This window comes from Clarias gariepinus, chromosome 24 (assembly GCF_024256425.1).
Source record: "Clarias gariepinus isolate MV-2021 ecotype Netherlands chromosome 24, CGAR_prim_01v2, whole genome shotgun sequence".
In the NCBI taxonomy this organism is placed as follows: Eukaryota; Metazoa; Chordata; class Actinopteri; order Siluriformes; family Clariidae; genus Clarias; species Clarias gariepinus.
The window spans coordinates 1,592,815-1,611,137 of NC_071123.1; the positions used below are offsets into that span (position 1 = coordinate 1,592,815).

Here is an 18,323-nt window from a genome sequence, read left to right on the forward strand (position 1 = left end):
TTTCTTTCCCGTCGGGGCGTTTGAGTAAACACGGGCCACTTATCTCCAAATCGGCATGTCGCAGCGTCGTCTGTCTGCATCGAGTTTCTGCACTAAAGAGGGTCTGAACTCTTGATACAGCCTTGGTGAGTCGCCAGAGCTGTGGTGAATCGCAGACTCAGCCAGATCTTTGTAATTGCTCCAGTTCCATTATCTGTGACCCGGTATAAGATCAATGTGATTAATCTTGGAAAATAAGAAATAAACATCCACGAATGACTCGTGTGCCAAAGTGGGAATCGGAGAAACCTGGCAGGATCGAGTGGCCGCTGTAACAAACAATGACCTGCATCCTTTTAGTGAATGAGGGAATGAAACCCCTGCATGAGGTCTCTGCTGAAAATCAGCAACATCACCATCGGCATCGCTACGACTTGCTCAGTACGCTAGCCTCACCTTGATGGAATCCACTGATCAGCATTCGGCTTCTAAATCGAGCTAACATGATATTTGTTAAATGTTTGACTGAACTAGCATTGTTTGCTAATTTATTTTATCATGCTTGAATTTTTGTGTTTTAGCTTTATGCCTTTAGCTAACTTCATAGCCTGTCTACTTGTGAAATCTGCCAATCGCCATTAATGTAAATGTTATACAGTTGATAAATGATGATTTATTATTTTGCTAGTTAGCATTTAACATATGCTAAGCGGTTTTAAACTTCTGGTTAGCTATTTATTCACAGTGAATTAGCTAAATTAATAGTTAGATAAAGCACAGGTAAAGGTATATAAATCCTCTTGAGCATTTTGTGACTAACTTTATCTAACAAGCCAAAAGACTGAAAATGATCTATTGAGTCAAGACATTAGGCTGTTGCAAGCATTAGCTGGATGTCTTTATCTATCTAAACCTTAGCTAATTAGCTAAATGGTTGTTTAGATAAATGATTGGTAAAAATGAAACGTTTTAAGCGCTAGTTATGTATGTTTAGCTGAATAGGCAAACAGTTGATAGGCGAATACTTGGAGGGTAAATTTGGGTAAATGAAGGGTATTTTAAACATCAGTGTTGGACATACTGGTCTTTCATTTTTTAAAAACATAATGCTGCTAAGTCTAGACTTGAGGAACTGATCAACCCCAGATCATATCACTGTCTTCAGAGGCTTGTACAGTGGACACTATGCATGATGGGAGCATCGACTCAAGCGTTTCCGTTCTTACTCTGACACACCCATTGCTCTGGAATAGGCGTTATCTGGAGTCATCAGGTCACATGACCATTTCCCATTTCTCCAAGGCAACATTTTTATGCTTCCAAGCAAACTAAAGTACTTTTTCCCAATTAGTCTGACTGAGACGTGGTCCTCTTAAGGCTATGCAGTTGTTTAGTCCCAGTCCCACGAGTTCCTGTTGCAGTGTGAGTGTGGAAATGCTCTTACTCTCAATATTCAACATAGCCATTAGTTCTACTGTTGATTTATTATGATATGACATTACTAAGCGTTTAGGTGATCTTCAGGATGGTTTTCTGATCGCATTTCTTCCTTGAAGATGATGCTTCACCACCATCCTTACAGGTTTTAACTTTGTGTTTTACAGTTTCTCAACCAATTTTAGCATTTTTAGCAATCTCCTAAGTTGTTTTCTTTGCTTGATTCAGGACAATAATTGGGCCCTTTTGAAACAGAGAAACATCTTTTCCACGCCTATAGGATGTCTACTCCCATGGTGGTGTAAGACATGAGAACCCCTCACTGCATGAGTTAAGGTTAAATAACTTGTTGCACATATTAAGTACTGCAGTAATTATCTAATGGAAGCAGCTTCAATTTTTGCATAGATAAATCCAGGTTGTGCCTTTTTTTGGCCGGGCAGTGTATATGACTGATTTGCAATAACTATAATGTATTCTCAGCTGTAAGTTACCAAGTTCAACTAGCTCCTTGTTTACTAAGGGTGCTTTAAAAACTAGGCACAATAGATTTGCACCATGCTCAGGAATGATTACTTCTCCCTTCCCACTTCCCGCAAGCCAACGTTCACATTATCATATTATTATTCTCTGTCGGTGTACACTTGAGTGTTCTCCAATACAGCAGGTGTCAGTATGCATCTAGTAAACACAAAGAGAAAAAAAAATAAGGAAGTCAATCTTTGTGCTACGCGTAATATTGATAAATCTGAAAAAATAACAAAACTAGCACTCAGATGTGCCTTCCTACTTTGAAAAAAATCAACAAGTCAAAGACTGAGAATGGCATAGGGTTGAATGTGAGATGAAACTGTTGATGTTGCATCCTAAACAGTGGCCCACTTCCGTGTTCATGTACAATTGCCATTTCATATCTGATTTGATTCCTGCCCGATTACTCTGCTCAAGAACATCTCAGGCCCAGTTCTCGAACCCGGAATGCTGTTGTTCTGGCTGATCAAAATTAATCAGACTTAAGACTTAAGTCAGGTGTAAGATCTTAGCACGATTTCGAGCCCACCCTTAATGTGAAAACCCCCTTAAACTATACATTTCATTTTAACTTGTTTTTTACTTAAAAATTATCCCTATTTAAAAGCTTTAACTTGCTCACTGTAGTCAACTTTTACAATTTACTTTCCAAAGTAACAACAGTGTTAGGGTTGTGATCTGAGGTTGATTCAGTTCTGCATGTCTAGGTTCAGCAATAGGATGTTTCCAAAAAATGAGGCCAGCTGAATGATAAAATTGTTAATTAAATAACCTGCTTAGAAAGGAGCTTTATTACTAGTACACATGATGTGTGAATAACATCAAGATCTAACTCAGGATTTCATTGACAAATTTATTAAAGATCTGTATCGCTTCATCATTATCAGAGAGAATAAATAAGACATAAAACATCTTTCACATAAACACTTAGAGGAGCCTTGGAGCTGCAAGCTGAGGCTGAGGAAAAACGAACAAGATACATCCAAAAACACACAAATGCATAGAAGTATCCTATAGAATAACGAGAGTCAACAACTACAGCTCGTCTACTCCTTTTCAGAAAATGCACTAAATGTTTTCGTGACTTCCAAGTAGACTGTATATAAAAATAAAGGATCCACAATGCTGAGTCGTGATATATCAGATAGAGACATTTGGCAACAACTGGACACAAAAAAAATGGTGATGTTTACACATAGACATTGAGGGGAGAAATGAAGTATTTTATAAACTTTATCAAAGTCCCATCTGACATCTATAGAACATTAATGGAGCAATGTCTTCATACAAATATCTTTTTTCATTTTACTGCACCAACAAAGTGCACACACGCTGGAACTCACATGGTTATCTCAGACATCTTAATAAATAATAATAATTATTTTTTTTTGTCTGACTCAGAATGGTTGATCTTTATGTCACCAAAACAGATCCATTCCCTTAGAAGTAAAAACTGTCCGTAAAATAATAGAAAGAGCGAAAGTTTCTGGATCATGTATGTTTTTTTTTTTTAGTCTCCATCCATGAGTCCTAAACTGCTACTCGTCAGTCCATGCAGATGTCTAAATAATAAGGAGTTTGACTTTCCTTCCATCCCTCTCCTGAAGCTGCTCCAAGCCATTCCTATTTCAGTCCTTCAGAACTGGCTGTGATCGACCTCGTCCAGCCAGGAGGCGGGGCTGGCCGGGAATTCTGGGTAACCGCCGCTGCTTCCTGTCGACAGGTCCGAGCTGGGGCCGTTCGGCCCGGCTTGCACCATGCCGTGCCCGCCCTGTCCCACCATGGGCAAGCCGGAGTCAGGGTATACCAGGCTGGAGATGATGGGCTGCTGCCGAGGCAGAGGCTGAAGGGACGCAGGCGACTGCGCTAGGCTGTACGGACTGCTCGCACGGATGTCGTGATATTGATCCTGAGAGGGCAGGACAGATCCGTGATCCAGGGTGAAGGGAGCGTGGGCTCCGCTCTGACGGCTCAGAGCCGGAGAACTCTCACTCAGACTGCTGTACAGGCTGTTCGAGTGACTCAGCTCAGACATGGGGGGCTCGTCTGCACACAAAGAATGAAGGAAAGGAGAATTTTTAGCTTGGTACCCTTTAAAAATATTGTTGTCAGTTAACAAAGCGTGAAAGGCTTTCAGGATGTGGTTAAGATTTTTTAAACAAATACAGATACTGTGCCTTGCAAAAGTATTCATACCCCTTAAACTTTTCCACATTTTGTCACATTATTTTGTCACAACTGTAAATGTATTTTATTGGGATTTTATTTTACAGACCAACACAACGTGGCACATAATTATGAAGTGAAAGGACAATAATAAATGGTTTTCAAAATGTTTTACAAATAAAAATCTGAAAAGTCTAGCTTGCATTTGCATTCAACCCTCTTTACTCTGAGACCCGTAACTAAAATCCAGTGAAATCAATGGCCTTTAGGAAGTCACCTAATTAGTGATTAGAGTCCACCTGTGTGTAATTTCATCTCAGTAACTGCCCCAATACAGCTGTTCTGTGAAGCCCTCAAAAGTTTGTTAGAGAACATACCAAGGAACACATCAGACAAGTCAGGGATAAAATTGTCCACAGGACCTTTATGGAAGAGATGCAAGAAGAAAGCCGATGCCGAAAGAAAGCCATAAGAAGTCCCGTTTGTAGTTTGCAACAAGCCATGTTCTTCTTGTCACTCTTCCATAAAGGCCAGATTTGTGGAGTTCTTGACTCGTAGTACATATTACATCCATACAATACATTTATGTTTGTGATTGTGACGGGACAAAATGTGGAAAAGTTCAAGGGGTGTGAATACTTTTGCAAGGCACTGTGCTAATCGAAAGCACAAAATTCATACACTTCGAAATGTAATTATTTATTTTGCTATGCAACATATCAGAAGTTGTGAATTGCCATGTAGGGGGTTTGAGTAACTCTTCTTCTCTCACACCTGTGAAGGAGACCTCAGCGTCACTGTCCATGCCTTCCTCCTGAATGCTGTCCTTGTCTGATTTCGAGTTTCCTCTGGATCTCTTCATGCTGCGAAAGTACTGTCCCCACCGCTGTCTTCCCGCATCCTTCTTTAGCCTCTTCTCTTTTGCTCTTCTGTTTTGGAACCACACCTGAAAAATAATAACAGATGTATTTTATGGACTTCACAAACCAAAACCTTAATCCAAGCATTCCCGAGACACATACATATCTCACAGTCTGGTGCCCTGCCTGAGGCTCTGTCTATGTTACCTACATTTCGAATTTGTCGAGTGAATTAGTACAAATGTACAGTACAAATTGTGATAAGTACTGTATCTAAAAAAGATATATCAATCCACCCATAGAATCACCCATTTTATACTATGCAGGAGCAGCTTTTAAGACATTATTATCAGATGGTAAATGAATTCCTGTCGTCTACTGTCTGGATTTTATTTTTAAACCTAGTGGTTTTAAGGTGAAGCAATGAGAAGACCATAACATTGTGACGCCTGTGGCCCTGGAAAGATTTATTGAGGACATAATTAACTTCCAGACAGCTACAAGTTGTCCTTAACCTCAGGAGCAGCCAGGGTTAGACTCCTTAGCTTCCTTCTCGCCACACATGATAAGTGTTTTTACTATTCCAGTTTAGAGACTGCACAAAGTCACCAAACGTGTCGATGGTTTTCAAAATTGTAATATGAATTCTGTTTAACATTGTTTTCATGGCGCTATACTCTCTATTACTCTGTGCGTTTCAAGTGATTTTTCTGCTGTTTAATAATAACATGATTCTCACCTTAACCTTAATGTCACTTTAGTGTGAATAATGGACACTAGAAGTAATTCCACTTTAGGTCTAAGTGTCCTTGTGAAACATAAAATAATATATATGGCCACCGCAGGCCTTTCCCTTGGACAATATGCAAGACTCCCTTTTAGCATTGTTTAACGAGCGCCTCCATTCTTCACTCTCCGAGCTTCACTCGACTCCATTTACTCGTAAATTAAAGCGGCCCGACTGTAACACCCCTTTAAATTCAAGTTTCGGTTTATAGCTGTCTTTCTGCATGTCTTTTTCCTTGGCATAAAAAACCAAATCCCTAATAATGTAACATGGGTAACTTAATGAAATTAATTAATTATGTTAATTATATGAATACATATTAACTAAATTAAACATGTATACATTTCTTCAAGTTATAAATAATTACACATACTGTACAACTATATGATTACTCAAACCAGTATGAAAAATAATAATTTTGTCAATGTATTATTACAAAATGATTCATTAAGATCTACTTTGTTTCACTTTGTTACAATTTTGCATTTTTTTTTAATTAACACAGAGCTAATGATCATCCTGAAATACTCCTAAATGTTTTGTATGGGAAATACTCCCATTTTCTGTCTTACTCCATTTATTTCAGTCCTCCTTTGAATGCACTGTTTCAGTGTTTATGTAAATAATCCACACAACGCGGGAGGGGTATCATCTTATATTAGATCACAATTGGGAAAAAATCTAGTTAGCTCATTGTAGCCCTGACCAATACAAAAAAGGAAAAAAATATTATAATCTGCTTTAAAAACAGCATTATAATACTTACAACATAATAAAATATGTATACATTATTTTCTTTACCTCATATTACTGTTATGTTTTGTTTTGTATATGATTTATAATTTGTTTGACAATTAGCAAGCATTAGCATAGCCCAACAAAATGTAAAAAAATGTACAACATAAAATTTTTTTTAAACATATTAACTGCAGTTCGTCTACTGTATTGGGATGTTTAGCTGATGTCACTGGTTTTATTGAGAGTTTATAAGTAAGCATTAGTATATGATTTGCCTCATGATCTAAGGATGTTAAGTTAAAAAAAAATAATATAAAAAATAACTTATGAGTAAACTGAGCCTACTGCACCATGTGATATAGAAACTAAAGGTGTCCAGGGAAATAAAAGACTAGCCATTGGAAGCATTACCACATGGACTGGTGGATGTAAGAGAGAGAAATGGGAAAGTTCACAAAATGTTAACAAACCCTGATACATGATTCGTAGGAATAAACAGTCTGTGTTATGACATACAGAATGCATAGAAATGCTTGTTAGCCACCATCCACCAATATACCCAGCTAGCCTGACTGACCGCTCGTGACTGACCTGGACCACTCGCATGTCAAGGCCGGTCTCTGAGGACAGCTGCTCGCGGACATGGCGTGCCGGTTTGGGCGAGTTGTTGTAAGCGTTCTTCAGTGTCTCCAGCTGCTTGGCTGTGATGGTTGTGCGTGGCCTTTTCGCTGTCGAGTCGGCCTCTGCGGTAAAAAGCAAACAGGAGTGAGCTTTCTATATCAATTAATCCATCTTATCCAGTGCATCAAAGTTATCTCATATGATTAATTTGCAAAAAAAATAAAAAAAAAGTTTGAAAGTTTAAAATGTGATCTAAATTTGTTGCGATCCTAAGCAAAATATCACCATATAAACAAACATATGCAAAAACTGATAACACTGATAACAAAAATAACAGGATATTAGACAAATGATAACTAAAATCATATGGGGTGAATGTTTTACATTTTATAGCAGGTGAAAATATTGGCTTTGGATTGAAATTGATTTCTTTGTGCACTGTTTATTAACTCTTATCATCGAAAGGCTCATATGTTTTTCTAAGGAAGGTTGTTGCCAGATTGGATTGAATTCCATTTCACTCAGAGTTTATACCTCTCCTGCTTCATAAACCAGACGAAACTGTAAATGTAATAACAACAAAAGCAGTCCAAATGAGCTCCACCAGCACAAGGTCATTTTATTTCCAGAACAATAATAAGAAAAATAGCCCAACTGGGAAGGAAACTTGTGTGTACTGCTTTGGCGGTTATTGATCCTCAGTGCAATTAGCTCAGGTGGGTCAAATGTTTATAGATGACCTCATGGACCTGAAAGATGAAGTCCACAGTTAAAAGCTGCCGATCCATATAAGGTCACTGGATTTAAAAAAGTAGCTAAAACAATTAAGCGTCTTCAGGTTGGAACCATTCCAGATGTCAAACAAAGTACACTCAGGGTGCATGACATCATCGGAAAACAAGGGGCGTTTCTTGGATGATTGTTTAATTTTGGGGGTTTAAGCAGGAAAGCTGGTTTCAGTGCTGTTTTTGTTTTTTTTTACAAAAATGTAAAGAAATGCCATAACTGGTTTGATGCATCATCTTTAAGCCTCACCTCTCTGCTTGGCTGTCTCATAGTCGACCTTACACACTAGTCGACTGTCCTCCATCAGGTAGTACTCGTCTCCTGTGGCTAACTGCCTTTTGCACACGATACAAGCGAAGCAGTGGAGGTGATAGACAAAATCCTGCGCTCTTCTCACTACCTGACTCGGTGGGATGCCCTGCTGACACGCCGCACACTTTGTCCCGAACCTCCTGCAGAAGCAAAAAGGGTCTGTGGTTAGATGTACTAGGAGTACCGAATATCATCTAAGCTACTAGAAGATGCATCACAATTAAAATGCATGCATGAGGAATAAACCACAGGCATGTCTTATATCTCTTCCTATGACCTAATAATTAAAAGGAGACTTGCAAATCAAAACAAACAAAACAAACCACAGGCATGTCTTATATCTCTTCCTATGACCTAATAATTAAAAGGAGACTTGCAAATCAAAACAAACAAAACAAACCCCAAAACATTAACTCTATACTGTTCCTCACTTCTACTTTATGTTTTATTCAAGCCACGGCATTAAACAAGATATTCTCTAAACAAATATAATAAACCTGATGGAGAAATAAAAATACGTCTTTACCCAATAATTAAAGCGCAAAATTCTTAGAGTAGCATGATTTCTTTTTAGAGTGTAAATTAATTACTTATCCACAAACATTGACAAATTAATTAAATGTGAACAATAATTAATAATATGTGTCTAATATTATTTTATTATTAGGTTAGCTATAATGCATTTATTGTTAGGAACATAATAATAATAATAATTCTTATAAACAATTATTAGATATATCATCATTAGTACAGCTCAGACTCACTTGAAGAAGTCCTCTTTGCAGTAGACGCCGTCTCCACGTGTGAAGCACTTCTCTGCCAGCTGTGATTGACAGTCGCTGCATTTCAGACATTTGCTGTGCCAGTGACGGTCCAACACCTTCAGGATGAAGCGGTCAACGATGTGCTGACTGCAGCCTGCACACACTGGAATATCTGAGGGATAAAAGAAACAAATTAATGCAAACTGAAATAAAGTCAAGAATCTAATCAATGCCTCACATGACTAAAAAATGACTCCTCAAAATAAAACAACAAAACAAACACGAAAAACAACAAATGTACAGCTGGATATTTAGAGACTATAAATTAAGCCAATAATATCATAATAATGATTATATAGTATGTTCACAATAAAACAAAGAATCTATCTTTAGGTTATTAAATTACATGTTGCCTAAGTTGTGACATATTTATTTACTAGGACTGTAATACAAAATAAAATAAAAATTTCATTAAAAATACAATAAATATAAACATATAGGCCTACAATAAATATAAACAACATATGTTCCTGATAATAAGATTCAACTCTGCACAAGAAATTTAGAGTATGGCGTGGCAATTTGATAATAATAATCATAATCACATCATTATGATAATAATAAATGATAATAACATTATTATTATTATTATTATTATTATTATTATTATTATTATATTTTTGTTTAAATAATTTCCCCAAAGTGGGTGCTGATTGTTTTATTGTAAGCAAAATAACTCATACAACACACTAATTAATAAAATAGGTAATAAAGCTGATTTAATAGTATGGCATTCATATTTTGCTATAATGAAAACCGAGGAATTATTTTTCTTATTATTACTCTTGTTCCTATACTGAATTCTAATACTACTAATAATACTTCTACTAATACTAATAATATCTATCTATCTATCTATCTATCTATCTATCTATCTATCTATCTATCTATCTTCTTTTTCTTTGTCTTTTGCTATTCCCTTTCAAGGGTCACCACAGCGAATCATCTGCCTCCATCTAACCCTATCCTCTGCGTCCTCTTCTCTCACACCAACTAACTTCATGTTCTCTCTTACTTCATCCATAAATCTCTTTTTTGGTCTTCCTCTAGACCTCCTGCCTGGCAGTTCCAACCTCATCTATCTATCTATCTATCTATCTATCTATCTATCTATCTATCTATCTATCTATCTATCTATCTATAAAAAGATCTAGGCATTTATAAGGCTATTTATTTATACTATATTAATTAAATATATATATAGGAATTTGGTATAGTATATTATAGTATAGTATAGTATAGTATAGTATAGTATAGTATAGTTCTTTTAATTAACAAAATATTCATATTTATATTGATTTAATAACTGGAGATCAGCGTTGCCATGGTGATAGCAATAAACCCTTCAATGACAGCAAGCAAAAATAAAACACTCAAAATGACACTAACATCGCGCAGTGAACTTCCCCTCACACTGATACTCTTGTAAATAATTTTTTGCTGTTTGGTCAGCTTATTGAAACATTGAATAATTGATTATTGTTATTATTATTGATTATTATTATTATTATTACTGTTGTAGTTGTTGATATATAATAATAATAATAATAATAATAATAATAATAATAATTTTGCAAACCGGACTGGAGTTTAAACAACAAAACACACACACACAAACACACACACGCACACGCACACACACAGAGACTAAGTTTAATGTATTGAGAAGTAGTCACGTGGGCAGTACACCTGAATGTAATTACCTGAAAACCGAACGCGCCCGAGTCCACGTGCTACCGCGCGCAAGATTGTTATCTTTGGTTAAATAATGCAGCGCACTTCGGATTTTCTGCAAATTCGCGTTCTATAGCAACGTTAATGCCACACACACACATACACACACACACACACGCATACACACACCATAAACAAGAAAGAACAGGTGCACAAAATGGTTATGAATGATTTATCAGAGCGAGGAAGCCTGAGAGAGAGAGAGAGAGAGAGAGAGAGCAGAAATCCCTGCTGCACACTGCCAAGCCTCTGAAACTCAACTCCTAATGAGAGATCAAACTACAACAGCAAAGACAAAGAGAATACACTAAAACGAACGCATTCACACAACAAGCATTCTGTTTGAAGACTTTTAGATTTGTGAACAAATTGCAAGCCGAACTGCAGTGCCCTGCTTTGAGCAGTGAAGGACAAACGATAGAAAACTAATCAGCATTAAAAACTCAAAATACGCAAAACAAAGAATTAATCGCAGGGGTTAACCGTGTCATCTCCTGTCTCGTGCATGTCTGATTTTACTTTGAAAAAAATCCAAATATATTTTGTTCTCCAAAAAAAGTATATAGATAGATAGATAGATAGATAGATAGATACTTTATTGATCCTAAAGGAAATTTCCTGACCAGTTGTAATTACAGAACGTCAATCATAAATAGTGTAGTAATTTTAAGAAATATTTTAAGAATTTTAAGAATAATTTTAAGAAAATTAAATTAACATTTGCAAATACCGATGATTAATGATAAATATTGATTTAATAACTGGATAGACTAAAAAATACGTTTTTCAATGAGTAATTAGTTAATATAAAAAAAAATAAAAAAGGGTGTAATATCTTTTTTGCACGTATAATGAGAAACGCAAAAGTCTTTTCTTTCAATTAAAATGCCCTTAGAAATTCCCCTAATGCTATAAATCTCATGCCTTACACGCACTTTAATCTCAACTCCTTCTGAAAGGGTTCAACAAAACTGCACGCTAAAATCAGAGTAGAATAACAAAATGAATAAGCTGAAAAAGCGTATTTATTCATAACCATACAAAAGTATGCATGCAAAGCAGCACTTATTCGCCAGAACATTTCTCGAAGAGCGGTGCTGCGTAAAGCGTCCTACCTCTGCGTAACTCGTCCCTGTGCGTCAGGAGAGCGAGCAGCATCTCCGCCTCTCTGCCTCTCTCTTGAGCCATGCTTTCATTATTAAATCCAAAAACCACAAAAAAAGAGAGAAAAACCTCAGTTCTCCTGCTGCTTTGAAACTGGAGGCTACGCTCGTGTGCCCAAACAGCAACAGCACGCGCTGCAATTATTTGTGACGCGTGCTCAACTCTGCTGCATACAAGATTACGCCTCCCCTCGTTGCCCTGGCAACCGTTTAGCATCAACTATGCCAACTTGCATCACCTTTTACTAATATATACTTGTTTATGCAAAAGGTTGTTTATGCAAATACTATTTTAAACAGTCATACACTGAAGTTCAGGGACTTCTTTTCTTTATTTGTTACTTTTTTACTTTAAATAAACAAAGTGATTAAAACTTAAAAATCCTAGCTATTGATCTAATGCACTGAACATGCATTACATGTTCATACCTTTTCTTTACTCCAACACAATGATTGTGTTTAAAATGTTTAAAATGTTTAAAATTCTAGCTCGATATATTAAGGTAATAATAATATATTCAAGTCTTACATGCATTAGATATTTGGGCTTTTACAGCACGGCATGATTGTGTTGCAGGAGCGTGGCAACATCAAGGTTACAGCTTTAGTACAGCATTAAAACACAAATATAAGTTATATAATAGCTCTAAATCTGCACTTTTTACTTAATTTTCTTAAATTTATCATTTTCTTGCTGCACCTTTATACCTTCACTGTGAAAAAGTACTGTACCTTTCCTTGTTGCATTACGCCTTTAAAAAGTACCTAAAAGTTCAAAACATTAAATCTAACACCATCTATAAAATCGGCACTATTTCTTTAATAAAATACCTCCCTCAAATCTAAAGTTTTCTTGCTGCACTTTTAAACCCATGCCTTTTAAACAAAGGTACCAAATAGTGCTTTTCATTAAAGCTGAACTGGTAATGACATGCCTATATATTTTGTTTCTTAATGCACCTTCAGGAACACTGATGCACCTTTAAAAAAATTTAAACTTACAACTAATTAAAGCTACACCACATGCACCTTCTGGGGTAAAAGCTACCATTTGGGATGTTTATAGCAACGATATTACCTTAAACAATATTTCTATATTTTCTATATATTTTATCACATAAAGCATCACTACATGGACCAGGGACTTAGGGGTATTGCTGCAGAAATAGAAAGAAAAATGTATTGGTACCTGAGAATGTGCATGAAAACCTAATTCTGTATTGTACAATAATACACACACCGTTTGTAGCTTAAATGTGCATCGTTTGCCTGGAAATAGTGGATAAATATATTTTATTTAAAGTGTGTCTACATTTTAAAGCAAAGAAGTGTCACTACATCCACTGTCCAGGTAAAAGGTACACACTAAAAAGAGAAAAGATTAAAGAGACCACTCCGGTGATAACTTTGCTGTTTTATCTGAGAGTGTACAGTATGTAGCACAGGGTTGTTTATTATGCACCAAGTTAGTGTGAAAGATCCTTCAACATAAGGCCAAACTTTACTTTTATTTCTGACAAACCTTTAACCTTATTCCTGATTTTTCCATATTTTGCATGTAGGCTATATTGCCTTGATTTTCTATTGTACTAGAAACACAAACAGAAAAATATGTGACCTTCATACACACCACAAATAAATATAAATTAATAAATGAATCTTTCCAGTACTAATGGGTCTGATGACATTTCATTATCCCTAATGATGTTCTGCAGTTTTCTCTTAAAAAAATGTATTCACTTTATGTATCCAATTCTAAAGAAAATGTTAAGGAAGGAGTCTCCAGTGTCAGTTCTGGCTATTCTGAAAAACTCTTCAGGACAGAAACACTGCTTTGCCATTACTACACCCAAACTCCACATTTTACTTGAGAAAATAGGCGTATATATCCTCAATTTAAGATGGTTTTATTTGATTTGCAATTTTCGCAATGTTTGTAATGTTTTGGAAAAGAATACATGACAGATCAGATCAGAGATTCAGATGATATGACAGGGATCTTTAGGCTTTAATAATGTTTAAAGTGACATTTGGAATTTTATAACTAGCCATAGAGGCCATACGCTTTAAAAAAAAGTATTAGTATTATTAGATCATTATGAAAGAAGAATGCAGGACAACCAAATGCATTTTTATAGGCTACATAAATCAAAATTTGGGGAAATTAGCAAAAAAGAAACTAAACAAAGAAATTATAACATACAATATACATAAATAAAAGAAGAACTACTGTATTATCTGGATATTGTGTTCAATTTAATAATTATTAGAAACCTTTCTGAACTAATAATTTATTACTTCTAGTTTAAAATTATATTTGTATAAGTTTATGCTTTTAAAAGTTAGCTTCATTTTTAAAAAAACCTTTTCAGTTCTCATTTGAGCTAGTATCTATGCTTATTTGTTGATTTTGTCATTTTCTTTACACTCACTTTGATTCAGATGCCCGAAGTGTCTTTGGTCAGTGCAAACTGGACCACAAGCGGCGATTTTCTGTTCTAACATAAACAGATTCTCGTGTGTTTAGAATTGCGCTCAATCAAACTATATCAATCAAACTATTAGCACGTGTGCAAAAGATAGGCAAAGTAAATAATAATCGATATTACACAGAAAACTTTTTAAATTGTTAAATGATTATAAATATTATAAAAAGTTAGAAATTTAATATCGCGTTTGAAGGTTAAAAGTCACATTGCTGAGGAATGCTTGGATGAATTTTGTGCAGGACACGAACACACACGCACACACACAGTATTGACACTGATCTGACATGGAAAAGAGCGCCTTGGGAAATCAGGCTTAGTGCCATTGCTGGTGATGAATTTAAAATCAATGCTTCATTTTCGCGCATTTCAACACTTTATGAAAGGCTTTTTTGTCGTTTTGGAGTTTTTTTTACTAAAGGGGTTTAGTGTGCGATTTTACCTTTAGCTTTATTTATTTCCGATTATATATTTCTTTCTTTCTTTCTTTCTTTCTTTCTTTCTTTCTTTCTTTCTTTCAGTTCCACCGGCTGCAACACTTACCAAACAGAAAAACGTGTTATATTTTTATAATATATGGCAGAATAAATATTTTTTACATGTATGATGCATTTTATTTTATAACAAATTTTCATATTGTGTTTCTTTAATAATGGCTCAACTTTGTAAAGATAAAAATAAAGTATTGTGTGTATAATGGTTGCAATAAATGGACAAAACGCAACGGTGAAAAAAAAGTTAGACCTGAGGCGTTAAAGCTATTATTTTAATAAAATAGAGTATTTTTGGTCTTTCCACACAAAACAATTCTCGGATCCTCACTATTCTAAGCACACGCAGGGTAACACAATTTCCTATATAATAAACAAAACTACATTGATTAAGTTTTAATCTGTAATATATTATCACTATCCTAAAATCATTAAAAATATTATCTAGACATTAAAATAATCATAACACGTCATTAAAACGTAGATTTTAAAATTATTTTAAATAATAATGCCAATATTTACAATGTTTGGCAATTGCAGACTATTATTATGATTTATATATCCTAATTAAGATTCATTTAATGTATTTCTAAATAAATATTTATAAAAATTATAAATGTTATGAATAAACATTCATAAAAATTCTAAATGTTTTAAAAATAACAAATCCAGTTTCTATGTTACATGTCAGGACAAAGTGGCAACAGATTTGTGAAGAATTCAATTCCGACTCCTTGTCACAGTTAAATTATTAACATACAACTACAGCCGCGAGTTATTAAAGCTTTCATACAATAGATTTCAAAAATTAGAAAATGTGAGCATGAAAAATATAACTACCGATTATTAATAAACGACCTATGAAATAGTGACCAAAACAAAACAGTATCGAGTCAAAGTCAAGTGTTGGTGTATCAGTTGCGAAAAAATATTATACACAGCATTTTTAAAATGAATTTATAGTAAAATGTGACGCATTTTCAAAAGAGCCTTAATACAGTAAGTCGAATGATATACATTTAAATATAGTGCAGATAATTATGATGATAAGTACAAAATAAAATAAAAAAACTAAATAATATACAAATCATGTGCTTGGAAAAAAAATCTTATATTTTTATATGGTTAAAGGTAAAAGGGTTGTTGTTATTTTATATATATATATATATATAATATATATTAAATAACAACAACCCTATGTTTACGATATTTACATTTATGTATTTTTTTTATTCCCGTAATTTGATAAGATGATGTTTTCCTTTTTTGTCAGGAAACATGAACCAAAACTAGATAATACAATATACAATACACACACTGTGCTGTGTCGAGGATTACTAACGTTTTACCATTTTAACACCACTGTAAGATTTGGACGTGTTTTTTGTTTTTTTGTTGCTAATTTCTTGGTTTGAATAATTTTTTCGAAAACGCATCCTTGTCTCTCACATGGACTAGAAAAAGAAAGCCTGAATAATTAAACCGGTTTAAAGCGCATTTCGGTTAAAGGTGTGTGTTTAGTGCCGGTTGAAGCAGCAGGTGCAGTACCTGCTCACAGCAACCAGATACCTGCCCCATACCTGAGAGCTGTGGCTGTTGTGCGGGCGCACGTGGCCTCCCGGTCCCGGTGTGAAATGACAGCGCGCGCGGTTAACAGCTGCTCACAATGCCGCTCATTACGTATTGATAACGCGAACGGAACAGATAAGGACTTAAACTGTGCGAGAGACAGCATTTGTCATCTCAGTGTTTCTCTCTCTCCAAATATTACTGTTTAAATTACTTCATTTAGATTTTTTTTGTTTTAGTGATACAGAACGTTTTGAGCACAGTGGCGGCCAGTAAGGGCATTTTGTTTCATTCGTGGAGTTAATTTTATTTCGAATTTCCGTTCTGCAAAATTTTGCATCTGTTGCTTTTGGTTTTAGTTTTTTTTATGCTAATAATAGGCTCATTTAATACACTAAACGTAAACCTTTTAAAACTACAATGTTTTTACTAGAATTTGAGAAACAAAGTACCATAAAGATAATATATACAAAAAAGAAAAAGAAAATTATAATATAATAGTAATGACCCCAATCTAAACACATAGTACATAATGTGCGTGGAACTATAGGTTCAAAACCTCCACAATGACCACCAACAACCACCATCACCACCACCACCACCACCAACAACAACAATAAAAATATATAATAATAATAATAATAATAATAATAATAATAATAATAATAATAATAATAATTATTATTATTATTATTATTATTATTATAATTTCAAAAGTAAAAGGAACAAATAAACAGTATAAAAACCTTAAGAGATATAAGTAAAGAGAAGATGATGACGGTCCAGTCTCAAAAATAAGGAGAACTAAACTGTACCTTTCTTTGTTGCTGGCGTGGCAGCTTCAGGTTTCACTGTGAGATGTAGATGGAGTGTAGCTTTAAAAATAATTTAAAGCACATGAATACGTAAAGATACACTACATGCACATGTCTAGACAACAAGACACACAGGACACTAAAGGCACAAGAGCGACAAGGAATGGTACAGCTTAGCATCTGAGAGGGATGACAGTAGAAGAGTTTTGCGTTTCTGTAGAAATGATGCGCGACAAACAAACAAAGAGGGAAGCATACCAAACAACTAAACAACAACAACCACAAAAAACATAATATATGCTATGAGTACATTATTAGTACTATCATTACATAATCTTAAAACAAAGAACTTATAACTTTTTGGTCACTAATGTTTTTGCTTTCCGGTGTAAACCCTGATATCATCAATTTTTTTTTTTTTTTTTTTTACAGTAAACTATTTAGGTGACAATTATGCAATTATGTAATTAGGCAACTAACAGTTAGGCTAACGAAGTTTTCCAAAACGCAGAGAATTACAAAGTAAAATGAAAGCGATGCCTGCTCACCTTGCCCCGCACTGTATCTGGAGAAATTTGCGGGATTCTGACAGCTCGATCCGGGATGTTCGAGCAGCATTGCGGCAGAGAAAGAAAAAACAAACCAAACAGAAACGTTCTCAAATCAACACTAAACCCAATTACTTGCTGAATGAATCTGATTAATCTGATGGGTGCTGTGTAGAGGAACACGTGTGCAGAAGATAGGAAGATCCAAATCCAAATAAACTGGCTACACGTTTGCTATACAACGGAAAGAAACCCGGTGCGTAACTGGTGCTCACGCTGCGCGAAAAGTTTTCAAATGCGACGAAGGTTCACGCGCGTCTTCACGACTATTCACGCGATCTCCCTTTGCTGGTGGTGTCCTGCTTTTGCATAACAAAGTGTGTGTGTGTGTGTGTTTGCGTGTGTGTTTGGTGGTGATGGGGGTGTGCGCGCGCTCTGTCCGCGGTGCTGAAGGGGTGGGGCACAAGAACCGCGAA

General features: G+C 35.3%; 1 protein-coding gene across 2 annotated transcripts; it reads right to left on the bottom strand.

The window, feature by feature from the left end:
• Window positions 1-2,821: 2,821 nt before the first annotated feature.
• Window positions 2,822-18,095, bottom strand: lhx3 (LIM homeobox 3). Of its 2 annotated transcripts, XM_053485582.1 has the most exons (7): window positions 17,848-18,095; window positions 17,300-17,359; window positions 8,982-9,153; window positions 8,155-8,357; window positions 7,090-7,241; window positions 4,888-5,059; window positions 2,822-3,993 (listed from the first exon to the last, which is right to left on the bottom strand). In XM_053485582.1, the coding sequence occupies exons 1-7, from the start codon at window positions 17,915-17,917 to the stop codon at window positions 3,584-3,586; spliced, it is 1,239 nt and encodes a 412-aa protein (XP_053341557.1). In that variant the 5' UTR covers window positions 17,918-18,095; the 3' UTR covers window positions 2,822-3,583. The 2 variants fall into 2 exon arrangements, with proteins under 2 accessions (XP_053341557.1, XP_053341558.1); XM_053485583.1 differs by lacking the exon at window positions 17,300-17,359.
• Window positions 18,096-18,323: the final 228 nt, after the last annotated feature.